The 21,835-nt window shown below is 43.6% G+C and overlaps 1 protein-coding gene across 2 annotated transcripts in view; it reads left to right on the forward strand.

Moving 5' to 3' along the window:
- Positions 1 to 21,835, forward strand: part of chid1 (chitinase domain containing 1) — a 150,007-nt gene that overhangs the window by 25,059 nt on the left and 103,113 nt on the right. Inside the window, exons 3-4 of one of the 2 annotated variants that reach the window (XM_059975398.1) lie at positions 6,101 to 6,233; positions 19,942 to 19,986. In XM_059975398.1, the coding sequence (XP_059831381.1) occupies positions 6,101 to 6,233; positions 19,942 to 19,986 (178 nt within the window). The remainder of the gene's footprint in view (positions 1 to 6,100; positions 6,234 to 19,941; positions 19,987 to 21,835) is intronic. The other variant, XM_059975399.1, reaches the window with a different exon arrangement.

Consider the following 21,835-nt stretch of genomic DNA (forward strand, 5'->3'; position numbering starts at 1 on the left):
ACGACAGAAGCTGGAGAGGGCTGTAAATTTAGTCGGCTCCATGTTGGGTATTAGCCTACAAAGTACCCAGGATATCTTCAAGGGAGTGGTGTCTCAGAAAGGCAGCGTCCATTATTAAGGACCTCCAGCACCCAGGGCATGCCCTTTTCTCACTGTTACCATCAGGTAGGAGGTACAGAAGCCTGAAGGCACGCACTCAGCGATTCAGGAACAACTTCTTCCCCTCTGTGATCTGATTCCTAAGTGGACATTGAACCCTTGGACACTAACTCACTTTTTTTTAAGTATACAGTTATTTCTGTTTTTGTACATTTTTTAATCTATTCAATATACATAATAGATTTATTTATTATTATTTTTATTTTTTTCTCTGCTATATTATGTATTGCATTGAACTGCTGCTGCTAAGTTAACAAATTTCACGTCACATGCTGGTGATAATAAACCTGATTCTGATTGACAGCCAATTTTATCTTATAATTGGATAATGAATCACTGTGGTATCAAATGCCTTGAACAGCAGTCCTAACTAATAACACCCAATGTTGCACAAAAAACTCTTTGATTACGATCAACTTAATGACAGAGATGTCGGCCATGAGGGAATTAAATCATGGAACGAAACAGTGAACACAAATGGGTCAAGAATAGTGGAAGTACACAAACCAATGGTCTTTGTTGTTGCCATGTGTTTCAGAATCAGGTTTATTATCACCGGCATGTGACGTGAAATTTGTTAACTTAGTAGCAGCAGTTCAATGCAATACATAATCTAGCAGAGAATAAAATAATAAATAAACAAGTAAAAATTACATATGTTGAATAGGTTTAAAATGTGCAAAAATAGAAATAACTGTATACTTTAAAAAAAAAGTGAGGTAGCGTCCAAGGGTTCAATGTGCATTTAGGAATTGGATGGCAGAGGGAAAGAAGCTGTTCCTGAATGACTGAGTGTGTGTCTCCAGTTCACCTACCTGCCCCAACCAGGAGTTGAGGATGCCATCGTCTACCTGCTGAACCGTGACTACGTCCACCTGGACAAGCCGGCGAGCACTGTGAGGGTCATGTTTTTTGACTTCTCCAGTGTGTTCAACACCATCTGCCCTGCTCTGCTGGATGAGAAGCTGACAGTGATGCAGGTGGATGCTTCCCTGGTGTCATGGATTATTGATTACCTGACTGGCAGACCACGGTACGTGCGCTTGCAACACTGTGTGTCAGACCGAGTGGTCAGCAGCACTGGGGCTCCACAGGGATCTGTCCTGTCTCCCTTTCTCTTCACCATCTACAGCTCAGACTTCAACTACTGCGCAGAGTCTTGCCATCTTCAGAAGTTTTCTGATGACTCTGCCATAGTTGGATGCATCAGCAAGGGAGATGAGGCAGAGTGGGAAACTTTGTCACGTGGTGCGAGCAGAATCATCTGCAGCTTAATGTGAAAAAGACTAAGGAGCTTGTGGTGGACCTGAGGAGGGCTAAGGCACCAGTGACCCTTGTTTCCATCAGTGTGGTCGGTGTGGACATTACAAATACCTGGGGATACGAATTGACAATAAACCGGACTGGTCAAAGAACACTGAGGCTGTCTACAAGAAGGGTCAGAGCCGTCTCTACTTCCTGAGGAGCATGAGGTCCTTTAACATCTGCTGGATGATGCTGCGGAAGTTCTACGAGTCTGTGGTGCTATCAAGTTTGCTGTTGTGTGCTGGGGCAGCAGGCTGAGGGTAGCAGACACCAACAGAATCAACAAACTCATTTGTAAGGCCAGTGATGTTGTGGGGGTGGAACTGGACTCTCTGACAGTGGTGTCTGAAAAGAGGATGCTGTCCAAGTTGCATGCCATCTTGGACAATGTCTCCCATCCATTCCATAATGCACTGGTTAGGCACAGGAGTACATTCAGCCAGAGACTCATTCCACCGAGGTGCAACACTGAGCGTCATAGGAAGTTATTCCTGCTTGTGGCTATGAAACTTTACAACTCCTCCCTCGGAATGTCAGACGCCCTGAGCCAATAGGCTGGTCCTGGACTTATTTCCACTTGGCACAATTTACTTATTATTATTTAATTATTTATGGTTTTATATTGCTATATTTCTACAATATTCTTGGTTGGTGCGACAGTAACGAAACCCAATTTCCCTTGGGATCAATAAAGTATGTCTGTCTGTCTTCAGGCTTCTGTATCTTCTACCTGATGTTAACATTGAGAAAAGGGCATGTCCTGGGTGCTGGAGGTCCTTAATACTGGATGCTGCCTTTCTGAGACACTGCTCCTGAAAGATGACCTGGGTACTTTGTAGACTAGTACCCAAGATCTAGACATAGTACATCAAAATATTACAGCTGGTTACTTGAATACCAGATAAACCATTGTTCAGAGAATATGCTCAAAATGGCTGTACTGGACCTGAAAATGAAGCTGTTCACCATGGAGCCTTGGTGAGGATCTGACTAATACAGAATTGTGGTCAGGATATTGGCAAGATCTTGTTCCTCAGTATATTTTGACCCCTTTTACAGGATGCTGGTACGACAACATCTGGAGATGTATGGGCAGTCTTGGTCTGGTCATTAAAGTAAGGATGTTGATATTTTGGGAGTAGTTCCGAGAAGGTTTATCAGACTGACTGAACATCAGAAATAGGAGCAGGAGTAGGCCATCTGGCCTTCAAAGCTTTCTCTGCCATTCAATAAGATCATGGTTGATTTGATCTTGAACTCATCTCCACCTACCTGCCTTTTCCTCATAACCCTTAATTCCCCTACTGTGCAAAAATCTATCCAACCTTGACTTAAAATATATTTACTGAAGTAGCCTCCACTGCTTCATTGGGTAGGGAATTCTACAGATTCATCACTCTTTGGAAAAAGCAGTTCTTCCTTATCTCCATCCCAAATTTACTCCCCTGAATCTTGAGGCTTTATCCCCTAGTTCTAGTCTCACCTACCAGTGGAAACAACTTTCCTGCCTTTATCTTATCTATCCCTTTCATATTTTATATGTTTCAATAAGATCACCTCTCATTCTTCTGAATTCCAGTGAATACAGTCCCAGGCGACTCAACCTCTCCTCATAGTCTAACCTTTCATCTCTGGAGTCAACCTGGTGAACCTCCTTTGCACAGCCTCCAAAGCCAGTATATTCTTCCTTAAGTAAGGAGACCAGAACTGCACGCAGTACTCCAGATGCGTCCTCACCAGTACCCTGTATAGTTGCCGCATAACCTCCCTGCTCTTAAATTCAATTCCTCTAGCAATGAAGGCGACCTTCCATTTGCCGCCTTGATAGTCAAATCAAGTCAAGTCACTTTTATTGTCATTTCGACCATAACTGCTATGTACAGTACGTAGTAAAAATGAGACAATGTTTTTCAGGACCATGGTGTTACATGACACAGTACAAAAACTAGACTGAACTATGTAAAAAAACAAAAAAAAAACAACTACACTAGACTACAGACCTGGGACAGTTTGGCCCTCGCTGTTGTTAGGGCTGCCTTGTCGCCTGCTCTGAAGGCGGAGTCAGGGGTCCTCAGCAGCGTGCGCACCTCTGTGGTTATCCATGGCTTCTGGTTAACGCGTGTAGTGATGGTCTTGGACAGAGTAACATCATCAATGCACTTGCTGATGTAGCTGGTCACTGATGCTGTGTACTCCTCTCAGTTGGTAGAGTCGCCATCGGTTGCGGCCTCCCTGAACACGTGCCAGTCAGCGTTCTCAAAGCAGTCTTGAAGAGCAGAGATAGCTCCTGCAGGCCAGGTTTTCACCTGCTTCCGAACTGGTCTGGAGCGCCTGACCAGCGGTCTGTATGCTGGGATTAGCATAACAGATGCGGTCTGAGTAACCGAGGTGGGGGCGGGGCTCTGCCTGGTACGTGTCGGGAATGTTTGTGTAAACCAGGTCTAACGCGTTCTCCCCCCTCGTTGCAAAGTCCACATACTGATGGAATTTGGGGAGCACTGACTTAAGGTTCGCGTGGTTGAAATCACCAGCGACAATAAACAGTCCATCAGGGTGTGCGTTCTGCAGTTCGCTAATAACCCCATACAGTTCACAGAGCTCCTCCTTAGCATTAGCGTCGGGGGGGATGTAGACACTGAATATAAGAACAGAGGTGAATTCCCGTGGCAAATAAAATCGTCTGCATCGAACTGCCACAAACTCCACTAACGATGAGCAGTGTCTGGAAACCAGCACGGAGTTCTTGCACCATTCCGTGTTGATGTAAACACACAAACCACAACCATGAGTCTTACCAGAGAGAGCTGCGTCCCTGTCTTCTCGAAACAAGGCAAACCCATCCAGCTGAATGGTGGCGCCTGAAATTCCCTCAGTGAGCCATGTTTCTGTAAAAAACGTATGCAGAGCAGACTCTGTACTCCTGCCGAGTATTTCATTGTAGTTGGATGTGGTCCAATTTATTGTCCACGGAGCAGACATTGGATAGCAGAATGGACGGGAGAGCCGTCTGGCTAGGGTTTGCTTTTTGCCTGGCATGGTCCCCTGCCCGCTTGTCTCGCTTCCGCTTCCTTGCACATCACTGCGACGTCGCCATCTCCAGCTACCAGCATCAGGCGAGTCCGAGGATTGTAGGCCCGTTCCACGTAATTTGACCAGCAGATCTTCGTGAAGGTTTGTTTTGGGATGATCTCTGTATTGTAGTAGTATTTGGTGATGGTAGATAGTCGCTCTGTTATCCATGTGCCCTAATCAAAGTTGTGTATTCAAACTTAAATTAGAAAATTAAATTAAAGTAATACCAAGTCTGAAAGGCTGCTGTGCCGCACCGCCTCATGGGATAGCTTGCTGCACCTACAAACCAACCATTTGCAATTCATGCACAAGGACTCCAAAGACCTACACACAGCAGCGTGCTGCGGTCTTTTACCATTTAGCTAATAATCTGCTCTATCATCTTCCCTTCCGAAGTGGATGACCTCACATTTACCACCATCGTACTCCATCTGCCAGACCCTTGCCCACTCGCTTAGCCTATCTGTATCTCTCTGCAGACTCTCTGTATCCTCTGCACAATTTGCTTTTCCACTCAATTTAGTGTCAATAGCAAACTTAGATACACTACCCTCGGTCCCCTCTTCCAGGTTGTTAATGTCTATTGTGAACAGTCATGGGCCCAGCACTGACCCCTGTGGCACACCGTTCACCACTGATTGCCAACCAGAGTAACACCCATGTATCCCAACTCTCTGCTTTCTATTGGTTAACCAATTCTCTAACCATGCTAATATATCTATCCCAGCTCTACGTATCCTTATGTATAAGTCTTTTATGTGTCACCTTATCGAATGCCTTCTGGAAATTCAAGTAAATAATCTATCCACTGCACTCATTATAGCCTCAAAGAACTCCAGTAAGTTTGTCAAGCAGGACCTGCCTTTGCTGGATCCACGCTGCGACTGCCTGGTGGTTCCATTTCTTTCCAGATGCCTCACTATTTCTTCTTTAATGATAGCTTCAAGCATTTTCCGAACTAGAGATGTTAAATTAACTGGCCTATAGTTACCTGCCATTTGCCTGCATCCTTTTTTGAACAGTGGTGTGACATGCGCTTTCTCCCAATCTGCTGGGACCTGCCCAGGGTCCAGAGAATTTTGGTAAATTATCACTAAAGCCTCAACTATAACCTCTGCCATTTCTTTCTGTAGCCTGGGATGTGTTCCATCAGGATCAGGGGACTTATCTATCTTCAGCCCCACAAGTTTCCTCAGCACTACCTCTTCAGTGATAGCTATTGTATCAATGAATAGGCTGTTGTATGAGGAATTATTGGGCAGGCTGGGTTTATATCCTCTGGAGTTTAGAAAACTCCAAACACTCCTTGCTGAATCCAAACAGATCTGACTGTGGATGTTTCCTCTTGAGGGAGCATCTAGAACTAGGAGTGACCATCTTTAAACAAAAAGGCTCCTCATTTAGAATTTTTTTTCTCCTCTCCCTGAACAAGGCTAATCTTTGGAAAACTATTCACCAAGAGGTGATGGAAGCTGTGTCTTTGAATATATTTAAAGCAGAATTAGATGAGTTTAGCATTCTTGTATCTTTCCCATACAATTATCTTTTTTTCTTACTTTTGCAGTGGAATGGCCATGGTTATGAAATTGCAAAGACTTTTGGTGGAAAATTCACCTTCATTTCTCCAGTTTGGCTGCAGATCCAGAGAAAGGGAGTTCAGCTGTATTACCTGACTGGTCAGCATGACGTAGACCAAGGTGATGTTTCTGCTGCTGACACATCTCTCCGGACTTTAAACTTGTCCTTTCACTGTATAATTCCAATAGTCATGGTGAGGGCTGCTATCTCATTCTCTGTATGTATTGCAGTGTTCCAGATCTGTGTTCAGTTTGAGTTCTTTTTCACTTAACCGTGTCCTGTCAAAAGTGCTCCGTGCTTAACCTAAGTGCCACGGGGGTGTGTTGGCCCAGAGATACCATTTGAAATCATCAGTGGGAGCAGGAGGTGTAGAGTCAAGGTTGAGTTTATTGCCTTCAGCTCAAGTACATGTATACCCAGATGCATTGAAAAACATGCTGCAACATCACAGTATCAGAGAAGCAGATAATCAGAAAGCATAAGTTATATAAAAAAAAATCAGACAAGAAAGAACACAATTAGAAAATTAAGTCAATTTTTATACAACATAATCAAAGTGGTTATAGTCAGAAACTATAGTGATTAGGATTGTGCAGGTTGGTTCAACCACCAAATGGTCGAAGGAAAGTAGCTGTCCTTGAACTTCTTGATGTGGGACTTAAGGCTTCTGTACTTCTGCCCAACAGTAGCTGCAAGAAGACAGTTTGGCCCAGATGGTGGGGATCTTTGATGAATATTGCCTTCTTGAGGCAGTGCCTCATGAAGATATTACCAATGGTGGGAAGGGATGGGGAGTTTATGCTGAGATGTGAACTTTCAGTCAGTAATTATCTTACCATCAAGTAGTGATTGATTATTGGTTATCTGCCACTTTAATTCTCCATCCTAATCTTACTTTGACTGCTTTCTTTGGCACAATGTTCCAAAACAGCCAAACCCTTCATTTTTCTTACATCCATGTGCCTATATGAGAGTCTCTTAAATATCCTTATTGTCTCAACCTCTACTAGCACCTCCGTCCCTTCGTACCTTAAATCTATGTCCTCTACTTTGAGTCCCTGTTACTTCTCTTTCCCTGAGAATGAGAAAATGGACACATTCACCCTCTCTATGACTTCATACACCTTTGTAAGGTCACCCCTCAGGTCTTCTATATTTCAGAGAATAAAGTTCTACCCTTTTTAACCAGCCAGCCCCCCGAGTACTGGCAATATCCTCTACACTTTTTCAAATTTAGTGACATCTTTCTTGGAGCCAAAACTGAATGCAGTACTCATCAACAAATGCAAGTAATGTCTTAACCTCTGTACTCAATGCCCTAACTGATGAAGGCCAGCATGCCAGAAGTCTTCTTCACATTCGGTTGACTCTTTTGCCACTTCCAAGGAACCACACATTTGTCCTCCTAGGTCCTTCTGTTCTCCAACATTCCCCAGAGCCCCACCATTCTGTGAAGGTCCCATCCTGGTATGTGTATCACCGGGCATCTTTTTGTGGCTGTCAGTGTCAAGAACTTCATAAACAGAAGCTGGAGAAAACCATTCAATCCTTGTTCGGTCATTTGCAAATTTACTAACCATGCCTTGTACATTCTCATCCAAGTTGTTGATAGAGGTGACAAACAACTATGGGACTAGTACTGACCCCTGAGGCACACCACTAATCACAAGCCTGCAGTCCAAGGAATAACCTTCCACTAACGCCTGTGTGTTGTACCAGTTCTATAACCATCTATGTTGCTCTCCCTGAGGGGTGCACCTGTCATTGTCCCAAGTATGGTGAAGGTTCAAAACTAGATGGGATTGTAATGATGGAGGAGGGGAAGAGTTTCAAAGGGAGGATAGCAAGTTTAGTGAGTGGGTGAGAAGGAGGCAGAGGGAATGAAAGAAGAAATACGCAATAATCTATTTTGGTGTACAAAGCAGGAAAGTTTTTGCTATGTGATGAGAGACTGGTTAGTGTCAATGTTCAAAGGAAGCTGGGTGTGTCTACACACAAGTCACTGAAGGACACCAATGCAGATGCATCGGCCAATTAAGAGGGTAATTGGTGTGTTAGCTTTTGTTACGAAGAGGATTTGAAAATGGGAGTAAGGAAGTCATTTTGAAATTGTACAGAGCCTTAATGAGACTGCACCTGTACAGTCTTTGTCTCTTAATTGTAGGAAGGATATATTTACCAGCAAAGATCCACTAGACTGATTCTCATGATGGTGAATTTGCTGTGTGAGCAGAATTTAAAAAGGTTAGAACTGTTCTCTAGCATTTAGAAGAATGAGAGGCAATCTTATAACATTGACAAAATTTGTAAGTAATTTGATAGGCTGGGTGCAAGGAGAATGTTTCCCTGCCTTAGGGATCCAAAACTGGGTGCTGAATGAAGTTTAGTAATGTAGGACTGAGATGGTGTTGACACCTTCACCCTGAGTGAATTACCAGGAGCAGGAGGTGCAAGAACAAGGCAGTGAACAATACTCAATCTTTGAGCAGGGACACACCAGAAGAGGAGGTTAGTTTTTGTAGTGTCACATCCAGAATGAGGTAGTCTGCTGTGTTATGACTTATGTGATGGACTGAATGAATATTTCATTATCTAAATTACTCTACCCTGGAACTAGTACTCATGGGACGTCAATGTGTACATGCTACTCCTGGACCAGGTGTGGTCTGTGAGTGTTTCTTTCATGACCTTGATCTGAATGCCAAGGTTGGAGAAGATGGGATCTTCTGGCACGATGTGAGAGGCCAAAAGGAAAGTTGTCACCAACAGCACAGGTCTGACAAAATGCTTGAAGCACAACTAATAACTAAAATGTTGTTTTTGCATAAAGGATTACAGAACAGGTGACCTTGTTGCAACACAGTCCTGGTCCTATAAATGTGGCTACTTGGTCATCACCTAAAAGACAGACTGAGTGATGTCCACATCACCTCTATCATGACCGCCGTTTAATCCACTGTTCTCTCCATCAACCTGCCCCCAAAACAATAGCAGCAGCAGAAACATTGGTACAATAAAAATCAATTTTGTCCCCACAAAATGTTGACTGCTGGCCAGCTAACTTTGGTTAGCTAACTCAGTACACAAATTTTAATTAATTCAAAATTGTAACTTGATAATATATATGCAAATATTCACAAATTACGTCGACCCCTGGCCAACCACCACTTCAGTTTATAATATCGCAATAGGGGATCTCCAGTTGGCTAAACTTCCTTTTTCCTACTCCTGGCATGAGACATCTTCTTTGTTTTGGTTGGGAATTCTCGCTACTCATTATCCAGAACCCTTCATTCTTATTGTCTTATCATTTCTGCACCATTATGCTTTGTCTTCACTGATTTTGGCTTGCCTGTGTCAACCTTTCATAGGCTATGACTCTAAGCTACAGGTCCCATTGCTCTTTTCCCAAATAAGGACTTTCCTCTGATGTCATCCCTTGCTTCATCTTCCAATTCAATCAGCTCCAGCCATTTCATCCAGACACTGAGTTCAAGTTCCTTCAGTTTGCAGGCACAGACTGTCCTTCCATACGTCTGCAGTTTTCTTTCTTCCCGATGAACAGTTCACAAGCGATGGCTTATTTGGAAAGAATCTTTTGTCGAGTAGGTTATTGTAATTTCCACTTCCAGTTGTCCCTGGCGAAGAACCAGTTCACAGAATGGTGGTCTCTATTCCTTCCACCATGTGACAAGTACAAAAGCATTTGTTTTGTCTACTGACACTGTTGTTTATCTGTTCCAGTTAGCTGTACTTCATATTTTAATTTCTTCTCATATAGCCCCTTATGGTCTACCCAATGTCAACCAACCAGCAAAATCTGCAGAGTATCTGCAGTGCCCTGAAGTCCCCAGTAATCAGTAACTGGAGAGATTCTTGGCCTCTCTGCCAAAAAGCCTGGTTTGATGAGAATAACCGGAAGGTCAAAGAGTGAATTAACTGAAATTCCACAGACTGTAATGGAAAGGAGGCTGGTCTACTGGCAGCTGAAGGCTTGGATCCAACAGAAGTCTCAGGACCCAAAGGACAGTTGGTATGTGGAAAGAGTGCCGTAACTCTCTGACTGCCATGATGAGCCTTGCCCAACACTCCACTCGGAGCCAATGATAGAGGGTTGTTATTAAGAGCAGTGAGGTAGTTGGTGCCCACTTAGAAAATGAACCAAACCATGAGACTGTCCTCAAGTCCATCCGAAGATGGACTGTCCAGTCCAGCCACACCAACATCCCAGACCAACATGAAGTCAAATTTAAAAAAAAACTTAAGACCCCAGGAGCAGTTGGTATCCCTGCTGAAATTCTAGAAAACTACTTGGTCACAAGTCCACAGCCTCATTTCTTCTGGGAGGAGAATTATATAACTGAGGTGTTCTTCAGGAAAAGATATGTTTAGTTATGCTAACTTTAGGAGGATCTGTTGACTGTCAGTTGAGAGGAACTGTGTAGCAGACATCTTCGACTTGGCTGCAAGCAGAAACTCATCTCCCTTGCACCTTTGTTATGATGGTACACAGCTGTGATTTTAACTAAAGACTCCACAACAGACCTGATTTCAATGCAGCCTGTTACCACCCCCAACACTTTTCTGTACCAACAGATTTCCTGCTGAAATAGAGTTCACCCACAAGGTAAACACACTTAGTGCTGGAGGAACTCAACGTGTAAGGAAGCTTTGCTAAGCCCTCTTCTTGTCACCATCCCATCTCCATGAGCCCTCTATGCCCTTCTCTGATCCTATGCCTGCCCTAGCTCAAACCCTCCCTTCTCTGAGCCTGACATCAGCAAAGGCTTTGCCTTCATACCTCTGCACCTGCACCTTAATGAGCTTCAAGCTTACCATGACATTGAGATCTTACATTGCCTCTGCCTTTCATTCTTTGGCAAGGATTCCCTGCCTCCCCTACTTCTCCCACCTCAAACCCTCCTCTTGCACACGCACTTTTGGCCTTTAGCACTCGCTCAACTTTTTCATTCCTAGTTGTTGATGTGATATCAACCATCCTGACTTATCCAATCCAATCTAATCTTACCCCCTCTGACTACTGCTTTCTGCTCCCTGTGCTAATCCCAATCTCACTGTTAAACCTGCTGACAAGGGCAGTGTTGTTGTAGTCTTTTACTTCCACAGCTCCTTTTACCTACTCCTTGATGACTATCAGACCACAGGAATTATTGGCATATGCAAAAAATGAGATACGAGTCACAGACAAAGCATTCACCAAAATGTCCGAAAGAATGGGTCATGTTCTGATGGGTTCATCTTTTGGATAGCAGAGGTCCTATACCACCTGTCCATGATGTACTGTGCTACCCTCTCACTATTAAGTTCTGTGGCATAATCTTTGGAATTCTGTTATCTTGGGGACCATCTTTCCTTGAAGACCACAGAACTGACTATTGATAAAGCTGAAACAGATGGTGGGGTTGGTAGGATCTATTGAAGGAAAATTTAGAAAGTTTCAGAGAAATGGCAAAGCAATTTGTTTGTGTAGTACAGTAAAGTAAATAATAATACCCAGCATTTATCAAGACAAGCACAATAGTATTTCTACCAGAGGAGTGCACAAAGACAGAACTGAAGTCCTCTATGTGAATGCATGCAGAAATTGTTACAGATGGGTGAGTCAGTAGCACAAACAGAAATGGATGGGTACATTCGAATAGCTGTTATGATGTTGCAGACTATTAAAACAGTGGAAGGACATTGAGGTGGGCATGGATGAGAAGCTGGCCAGTGCGGAGACTGAGCCAGGAATGTAACCTCATCATCCTTGTGTCTGACAGTGGTTCTAATAGTTGTTCAAAATCTAGGTTGTGTTCCAAGCCAGGAAGGAGGGTAGACTTGAGATTTAACACCTGCAGTTTGCCTTTTGTTGAGCTGTTAAGCCACTAGATGGTAGTACTGTGTTACTGTTTAAAGAATCCTCTAAGCTTAACTCTGTTTACCATTGGTGAAATACTTCTTTTAAGTGAAAGTTACTAATAACAGGATTGAAAAGAATATTGAAGCATAAGCATGGAACGTTTTTGTCCTGTATTTTGGAGTGTTGGCTTTTCACCTATCAAGCCACTATCACGATGGTGCTGGTGAACGAACCATGGTGACATTCTGTGTGCTGCAGACAATACTTCTAAATATACTTTTAAATATACCTGTTACAAATTACTCTCACTGCAATCTGCAGCCTGTAATTTCTCTCTAAGGCTTAAGCAATGTAGTTTTAAATTAACTTAATGATCTACAGATTTCACAATTGTGTGAACTAGGCAGGTACAGCACATCTAAGTGGACTAAGCTTCATGGCTGTGGACAGAAGCAAGGCAGGAGGGGGGTACTCCAGAGCAGGCTGAAATACGGAAAGATGAGGCCTCTTCTAGCCAGCGTCTTGTTAGCAAATGTGCAGTCGCTGGAGAACGAATTGAGGACCCAAAGGCAAGATTGCTACATGGAAGGAAGATAAGGGACTGTTGTTTGTTTGAATGAAACTTGGCTGTCATCCGGCACACATGGTACATCTGTCAAACCAGAAGGCTTCTCGACTGACTGAATGGACTGAACTGTTGATTTGGAATAAGCAAAAGGTGGAGGTGTGTGTTTCATTATTAACTCTCGGTGGTGCTCTGATATGGCTGTTTTGTCAAACTCGTGTTCCTTTGACCTTGAACAGCTAACAGTCAAATGCTGTCCATTCTATTTACCTAGGGAGTTCTCCATAATCATGATGGCAGTTTACATGCCACCAGCAGCAAACTATAATCACTTGACATACTGCATGATGCCAACTCTAAACAAGAAACAGACCAACCATCCTGATGCATTTCAAATCATAGTCAGGCACTTCACACAGGCTTGTTTGAAGAAAACCCTGCCAGTTACCATCAGTACATAACCTGTAGCACCAGAGGTCCCAACACACTGGATCACTGTCACCAACTAAGATGAGGAATGCCTACTGTTCCATACCCAGTTGGCATTTCAGTAACTCGGATCACTTGGCTGTCCTTGTCCTAACTGCATACGTGCAGAAGCTAAAGAGCAAAGCTCCAGAGATTACGGCAACAGAGGTGGTGGTGGGAGGCAGAGGGGTGGCTACGGGGCTGCTTTGAGTCGGTGGATTGGGTCGTGTTCAAGGACTCGTCTGTGGATCTGAGTGAATTCATCATGGTTGTATTTTTCAGAATAATTGTAGACAAGAGTGTTCCCACAAAGTCATTCAAGGTCTTCCCCAATCAAAGCAATTATGAGATCTGCAATCTGCTGAGAGCCAGATCACAGGCAATCAAGTCTGGTGACCAAGAAAGTTACACGAGGTCCAGATACAATCCCCAGAAAGCCATCTCATGGGTGAAGTAGCAATTCTGGACCAAACATGAATCAACAAAGGATGCTTGACACTTGTGGCAGGGCTTGAATACTATCACCTCTATAAAGTTAAATCAAGCAACATAGTGGACAACAGGGTTTCACTTCCAGATGAGCTCAGTGCCTTCTAAGCAAACTTTGACTGTCAAAACATCGCGAACTCGCACAGCCCCTGATGATCCTGAGGTTTCAGTCCGATGCCAATGTGTGAATAACCTTCAGGAGGGTGAACCCACAAAAAGCATTCGCTTAGATGGGGTACCTGGCCAAGTACTAAAGACCTGTAAACAACACACACGAAATGCTGGTGGAACACAGCAGGCCAGGCAGCTTCTATAGGGAGAAGCGTTGTCGACATTTTGGGCCGAGACCCTTCGTCAGGACTAACCAAAAGGAAAGATAGTAAGAGATTTGAAAGTAGTGGGGGGAGGGGAAAATGCAAAATGATAGGAGAAGACAGGAGGGGGTGGGATGAAGCTAAGAGCTGGAAAGGTGATTGGCGAAAGTGATACAGAGCTGGAGAAGGGAAAGGATCATGGGACAGGAGGCCTCGGGAGAAAGAAAGGGGGAGGAGAAAAGCACCAAAGAGAGATGGAGAACAGGCAGAGTGATGGGCAGAGAGAGAGAAAAAAAACAACTAAGTATGTCAGGGATGGGGTGAGAAGGGGAGGAAGGACATTAACGGAAATTAGAGAAGTCAATATTCATGCCATCAGGTTGAAGGCTACCCAGCCGGTATATAAGGTGTTGTTCCTCCAACCTGAGTGTGGATTCATCTTGACAGTAGAGAAGGCCATGGATAGACATATCAGAATAGGAATGGGACGTGGAATTAAAATGTATGGCCACTGGGAGATTCTGCTTTCTCTGGCGGACCGAGTGTAGGTGTTCAGCGAAACGGTCTCCCAGTTTGCGTCGGGTCTCCCCAATGTATAAAAGACCTCACAAGGAGCAGCGGACGCAGTATACCACACCAGCTGACTCACAGGTGAAGTGTTGCCTCATCTGGTAGGTCTGTCTGGGGCCCTGAATGGTGGTGAGGGAGGAAGTGTAAGGGCAGGTGTAGCACTTGTTCCGCTTACAAGGATAAGTGCCAGGAGGGAGATCGGTGGGAAGGGATGGGGGGGGACGAGTGGACAAGGGAGTCGTGTAGGTAGCGATCCCTGAGGAAAGCAGGAAGAATTGGGGAGGGAAAGATGTGCTTGGTAGTGGGATCCCGTTGGAGGTGGCGGAAGTTACGGAGAATTATATGTTGGACCTGGAGGCTGGTGGGGTGGTAGGTGAGGACAAGGGGAACCCTATCCCGAGTGGGGTGGCAGGTGGATGGGGTGAAGGCAGATGTGCGGGAAATGGGAGAGATGTGTTTGAGAGCAGAGTTGATGGTGGAAGAAGGGAAGCCCCTTTGTTTAAAAAAGGAAGACACCTCCTTTGTCCTGGAATGAAAAGCCTCATCCTGAGAGCAGATGTGGTGGAGACGGAGGAATTGTGAGAAGGGGATGGCATTTTTGTAAGAGACAGGGTGGGAAGAGGAATAGTCCAGGTAGCTGTGAGAGTCATTAGGCTTATAGTAGATATCAGTAGATAAGCTGTCTCCAGAGATGGCGACAGAAAGATCAAGAAAGGGGAGGGAGGTAATTTGAACCAGTACTAAAGACTTGTCCTGATCAACTGGCCAGTGTGTTCACTGAAATTCTTTAACCTTTTGCTTTGACAACCTTTGGTACCCATCTGCTTCAAGTAGGCTTCAACCACACCAGTTCCAAGAAGAGCATGGTGACCTGCCTCAATGATGATCACCCAGTAGCACTTAAATCCACAGTGGTGAAGTGTTTTCATAGGTTGGGGATGAAACATCTCAACTCCTGCCTGAGAAGCGGCTTAGATCTGCTCCAATTTACATACTGGGAGCTCTTCACTCAACCCTGGAACATCTGGATAGCAAAGATTCATACATCAGGATGCTCTTTATTGACTACACCTCAGCATTCAATAGCATCATCCTCACAGAACTAATAAATAAGCTCTGGACCTTGGAGATCCTTGTGCAATTGGATCCTCAATTTCCTCACTCTCAGACCCCAGTCAGTTTGGATTGGCAAAAACATCTTCTCCACCATTTCCACCAGCACAGGTGCACCATGAGGCTGTGTGTTTAGCCTCTGCTCTGCTCACTTCACACTTATGACTGTGGATAAGTACAGCTCCAGTCCCACATTCAGGTTTGTTGATGACAGCACTGTCATTTAACGAATCAAAGGTGGTGAGGAATGAGCATACAGGAAGGACACTGGAAATCTGGCTGAATAATGCCATAACAACAACGTCTTACTCAATGCCAGCAAGACCAAGGAGGTGATTATTGACTTCAGAAAGGGGAATCCAGGGTCCGTGAGCCAGTCTTCATCAGAGCATCAGAAGTGGAGAGGGTCAGCAACTTTAAAATTCGTTGGTGGTGTTATTTTGAAGCACCTGTTCTGGGTCCAGCACACGTGCAATTTCAAAAAAAGCTCATCAGCACCTCTACTTCCTTAGGAGCTTGCAGAGATTCAGCATGGCATCTAAAACTTCAATAAACTTCTATAAATGTGCAGTGGAGAGTATATTAACTCCTACATCACAGCCTGGTATGGAAACACCAATGTTCTTGAACAGAAAATCATCATGGTGGAGCCTACCCCACTGGTGAGCAGGAAAGCAGCGTCCATCATCAAGGACCCCACCACTCAGGACGCACTCTCTTCCTGAACTACCAGGTTCAGGAGCACTTACTACTGCTCAACCATTAGGCTCTTAAACCAAACGAGATAATTTCATTCAATTTCACTCGCCCAATCTATGAAATGTTCCCACAACCAATGGACTCACTTTCAAGGTCTCGTCATCTCATGTTCTCAGTACTTATTGCTTATTTATTTACTATTATTATTATTTATTTCTTTTTGTATTTGGCACAGTTTGCTGTCTGCACTCGGTTGAACACCCAAGTTGGGCAGTCTTTCATTGATTCTGTTAATGGATATTATTCTGTAGATTTATTATGTCCGCAGGAAAATGAATCTCAGAGTTGTATATGGTAACATATATGTACTTTGATAATAAGTTTACATTGGACTTTGAACCAGTGCTAGTATTTGAGTCTCATTGTAATTAAATCGTGGCAAGCTCATGATTTTGGTGCTAGTTGAGAAGATGTTCAGCACTATCAGTTGTTCTATTTTCAGTCCAACATATTTTGAATAGACATTTCTTGTTAAGCTGTTACATGTTAGAATTATAAGTTTCCCTGTGAACCTAGTAAATTATGTGGAAATGGAGCCTGGTGAATTTCAAGGGAGAACCATAAGTAGAACGCGGTGAGTTTAAAGGGATCACAGATACCCAGGTCCCAGTACGTGGAGAGGAAGTGCAGCAAGCATTGCCTATAGGTCAGGTGCCAAACCATCAAGGTTTCTGAAGCAGGAGTTCCCTACCTGGGTCATGGACCCTTTGCTTAATGCAGTGGTCCCCAGCCTCCGGGATGCGAAGCACGCAGTGGTGTGGCGGTAGCCAGAATGCAGTTGTTTATTTAGGCTTTTTTCTTAAAGATGTGCTGGGTGAGTTCTGGCTACCACCTGCACGCTTTGCGGATCGGTATCGCTCTGCGGCCCGGAGGTTGGGGACCACTGGCTTAATGGTATTGGTGCATGGCTAAAAAACATTGGGAACCCCTGCTGAACAGTCAGATAATGGATTATGGTGTATACAGAGTGGCTGTGGAATGTAGTGCTGTGAAGTGTTTTAGTAATACTACAATTAACCCTAGCTGTGAGGTTTTGAGATGCTTTTTACTTTCTGTGGGATCACTAGAAGTGATGATGATAAAGAGAAGGAGAAAATGATAGAAAGTGTCAGAAGAATATGCAGGGGAATATTTTATATCTGGTGATCAGAATTCTGTTAGTTTCAAGATAATTAAGAAAGGTCTGATCCTCGGGTTGAAATTTTAAATTGGAAAAGGCCAATTTTGATGGCGTTAGAAAGGATCTGGCAGGTGCGGATTTTTATTTGGATTGTTTTCTAGCAAAAGGATGTGCGAGGCTCTCAGAAGTGAAATTTTGAGAGTACTGAATTTGTATGTTCCTGTCCGAATAAAAGACAATCGTAGCAGGTTATGGAATCCTGGTTTTCAACAAATATTGAGGCCTGGGTCAAGAAAAAGGAGGTGTAGAAAGCAGGAAATGAACAAGATGCTTGGGGAGTATAAGAAATGCAAGAGGAAATTATGAGGATGAAAAGAAGGTTGGAGATTTCTTGGCAAATATGGTGAGGGAGAATCCCAAGGGCTTCTACAGATATATTAGCAGCAAAAAGATAGCAAGGGACAATATTGGTCATCTATGCATGGAGTCGAAAGAGATGGGGAAGATTTTAAATGGATTTTAAGTACATATTTTGCATCTGTATTTACTTAGAGAATGGACACAGAGTCTGTAGAACTGAGGCAAAACAGCAGTGAGGTCATTCATTGTATGCAGATTACAGATCAGGAGGTGCTTGCTGTCCTTGAGGAAAATCCCCAGGGTTTGAGGAAATGTTTGTTTGTACCTTGTGTAGAAATTGCAGGGTCCCTGGCAGAGGTATTTGAAATGACCTTAGCCACAGGTGAGCTGCCAGAGGACTGGAAGATAGCTAATGATGTTCTTTAGTTCAAGAAAGACGCTAAGAATAAGTTGGGAAATTATAGGTCAGCGAGCCTGACGTCAGTAGTGGGTGAATTATTGGAAGGTATTCGAAGGGACTGGATTTAAGTATTTGGATAGACAAGGCCTGATTAGGAACAGACAACATGCTTTTGTGCATGGGAGGTCACATCTGACCAATCTTAAAGAGTTTTACGAAGAGGTTACTAGGAAATTTGAATTGCCTATTTGGACTTTAGCAAGGCCTTTGATGAAGTTCTGCTTGGGAGGCTGGTCAAGAAGGTTCAGTTGCTTGGCATTCAGGATGAGGGAGTAAATTGAGTTTGACATTAGCCTTGTGGGAGAAGCCAGAGAATGGTAGTATGTGGTTTCCTCTCTGACTGGAGGTCTGTGACTGGTGGTGTGCCGTAGGGATTGTTGTTTTGTCATCTACATCAATGATCTCGATGATGTAGTAAATTGGATCAGCAAATTTGGGGATGACACCAAGATTGGATAGAGGACAATGAGAAAGGCTATTAAAGCTTGCAATGGGGTCTGGACCAGCTGGAAAAATAGACTGAAAAATGGCAGATGGAATTTAATGCAGATAAATGTGAGTTGCTACATTTTGGAAGGACAAACCAGGTTAGGACTTACACAGTATATGGTAGAACAGAAGGATTTCTCTTACTCTTAGGATCCTTAATTCCTTAAAGTGGTGTCACAGATAGATAGGGTCGTAAAGAAAGTTTTGGCACATTATCTTTCATAAATCAAAGTACTGAGTACAGGAGCTGAAGTATTATGTTGAAGTTGTATAAGACGTTGGTGAGGTCTAAGTTGTGTGTAGTTCTGGTCACCTACCTACAGGAAACTAATAAATCTTCTCTGAATTCTTGCAATGTTATAAGGATGTTTTTGGGTCTTGAAGGTGAGTTATAGGGAAAGGTTTAATAGGTTAGAACATTATTTTCTGGAGCACAGCAGAATGAGGGAAGATTTGATAGAGGAACATCAAATTGTCACAGATATAGTGTAATTGCTATTAAGCTTTTGTCACTGAGGTTGGGTGAGTCAAGGGTTAAGGGGTGAAAGGTGAAATACCTGTATGTAAGAGGAGGCTGAAGGGGAAATTCTTCACTCAGTATGAGTGAAACGAATTGCCGGCAGAAGTGGTGAATGCAGGTTCAATTTCAGCATTTCAGTGAAATTTGGATGAGTACGGTATGTGGATGGGAGGAGTATGGAGGGCTGTGTAATGTGTGGGTCAATGGGATTAGGCAGAATAACAGTTCAGCATGAACTGGATTGGTGAAAAGGCCTGTTTCTGTGCTGTAATAGTTTGACTCTAAAAAGAATTAGGACATTATAAACAGTGAACCATTTTCAAATTTTGTGTGAGCTTTATTGGATTAACATGTTTTTAATGAACAGATCCCTCACCCTGCTGATTCACAAGTCGTCTACGTCACCCAAATCATATCAGTATGAGATTTACAGTAGGTAATGTGCACATAACCAAACTAGCTAAATGTAAATTATTTCAGTCTAAAGCAGAAGCCTTCTCCTTTAAGAGACAGTGATTCCACCTAAGCCTTGCCCCATCTGTTCCTGTTAATGCATTGTCATTCCATTTTCAAAACTGCAAACTGAAAATGTAACCATAAATCAATTCTTTGCTGAATATGTTTATAACTTTGTTACATGAAGAAAGAAGCTTGTTTCTAAGAGACCATTAAGTGGAATCTGCTGGCCTTGCTGTATTCTGCACATAACTAATTCTGTTCTTGTTATCTTTAAACAGGATGGATGAAGAAGGTGAGGGAGAGTTCCAGTGCAGTCCGTATTGGTGAGTGGTGAATTGTCTGTCAGCTTATTATTCGCAGTGATACTGTGACCTCCAGTCTCCTTACCTAGATTTTGTGCTCCATGGTTATTACAGGGCATTGTCTTTAGAATATTGGATTTGGCTGGTCACCAACTGTTGCAGAGAACTGTTGGCTGGCTCCAGTCAATGTCAGTGATATTCTTATAAGAGTCGTGGTGTTACCCCTATAAGAATCACGGCATTACACAGCAGTGAAACAGACCCTTCTGCTCAACTGATTTGTGCCATCTAAGCCAGACCCAAGACCCTCTAAATGTTTCTTATCCATGTACCTGTTCAAATGTCTTTTTAAATATTGTGATTGTACCTGCCTTTACTGCATCCTCTGGCAGCTCATTCCGTATTCCCAGTATCCTGTGCGTGAAGTTTATCCTCAGCATTTCCCCACCTACCTTAGATCTGTGTTCCTAGGTTTTTCTAGATTCCCAACCCTGGGAAAAATCTGTGACACACTACCCTATCTATCCCCTCATGGATTTTATAAACCTCTTCACTCATTCCTCCATCTTCCTCACTGAAGGGAAAAAGCAGTCCCAACCTGTTCAGTCTCTCCTTATAACTCAAGCCCACCAGTCCAGATGACATCCTTGTGAGGCCCTTCTCCATTGTCTCTAGCTTCACTGCATCCTTCCTGTAGTATTTATACATAGTACCCCTAAGTGTGGCCTAACCAACATTTTGTACAACTGTAGAATTTCAACAGTAGAGTGTGCTTTGGGGAGAGGCCACCTGTAGTCTGACCTCCCACACTGCAACCCTGAGCCCACTTCTGGGACTAGGGCCACTGCGATACTGACCTGATGAACTAAATTCACTTTGCATCTGGCCCCTCAGCATTTTAAACACTCTTGAGGGCATGTCCAGCATAGCCATATCCAGATGTGTGGGCTGTGTGGAAAGAAGCAAAGAGGATCCACTCCCACCCTCCCTGCCACACCCCTGATTTATTTATTTGTTGAGATGCAATGAGGAATAGGCCCTCCTGATCCTTTGAACTATGCCAGCTAGCTACCCCCGATTTAACTGTAACCTAACCATGTGACAGTTTACAACGATCAGTCAACCTACCAGCCAATATGTCTTTGGAATTTGGGAGGAAACCAGAGCACCCAGAGGAAACACATGCAGTCACAGGGAGATTTACAGACAGCGGCAGGAATTGAACCCGGGTCACTGCTACAGTAAAGCATTGTGCTAATGACTATGTTACGGTGCCTCTCTGTCTGCATGGCACTTACATATTCTCTCTCTGACTGTGTGGGTGCTCGCTGTGACCTCTCTGGCTTCACCCCTCATTCCAAGAACGTGCATCTTGGTGGTTAGTTTGCTGCTGTAAGAGTTGGCTGGCTGGTTCAACAATTTCCAGTAACATCAGTAGGGAACTGCACCTGGTTTCAACACCTGAGCGTGCTGCTCTGTGAATCTCATCTGAAGATCACTAGGGGTCTTATCATTATTGGAATGTCAAATTTATGGTTCTTGAATTTGTTGCTTTAGTGAGTCTAATGCCCCTTCCAGTCTATTAACTTTGCAGGTCTAACATGTGCTTAGCTAATGTGTTATTCTAAGGAACCACTTTTGGCTGTGACTCTGTGTAATGTACTGCTGCTATTTTCTGTCTTAAAGAGTCTAAACTGTACCATCTCTACAATTTCCCAGTTACCATTGCTTTTCACAACTCTAACCTGGTCACATTGTGTTTTATTTTGGAACAGGGAAAGGTGTAAGATTATGTAAAGTTTCCAGAGTTCAAATGACCAATCTTTAAAAACAGATCCCTCCATCTCTTATTTATCAACCTTGGGCTATC

The sequence above is a fragment of the Hypanus sabinus genome, chromosome 7 (genome assembly GCF_030144855.1).
Source record: "Hypanus sabinus isolate sHypSab1 chromosome 7, sHypSab1.hap1, whole genome shotgun sequence".
NCBI lineage: Eukaryota > Metazoa > Chordata > Chondrichthyes > Myliobatiformes > Dasyatidae > Hypanus > Hypanus sabinus.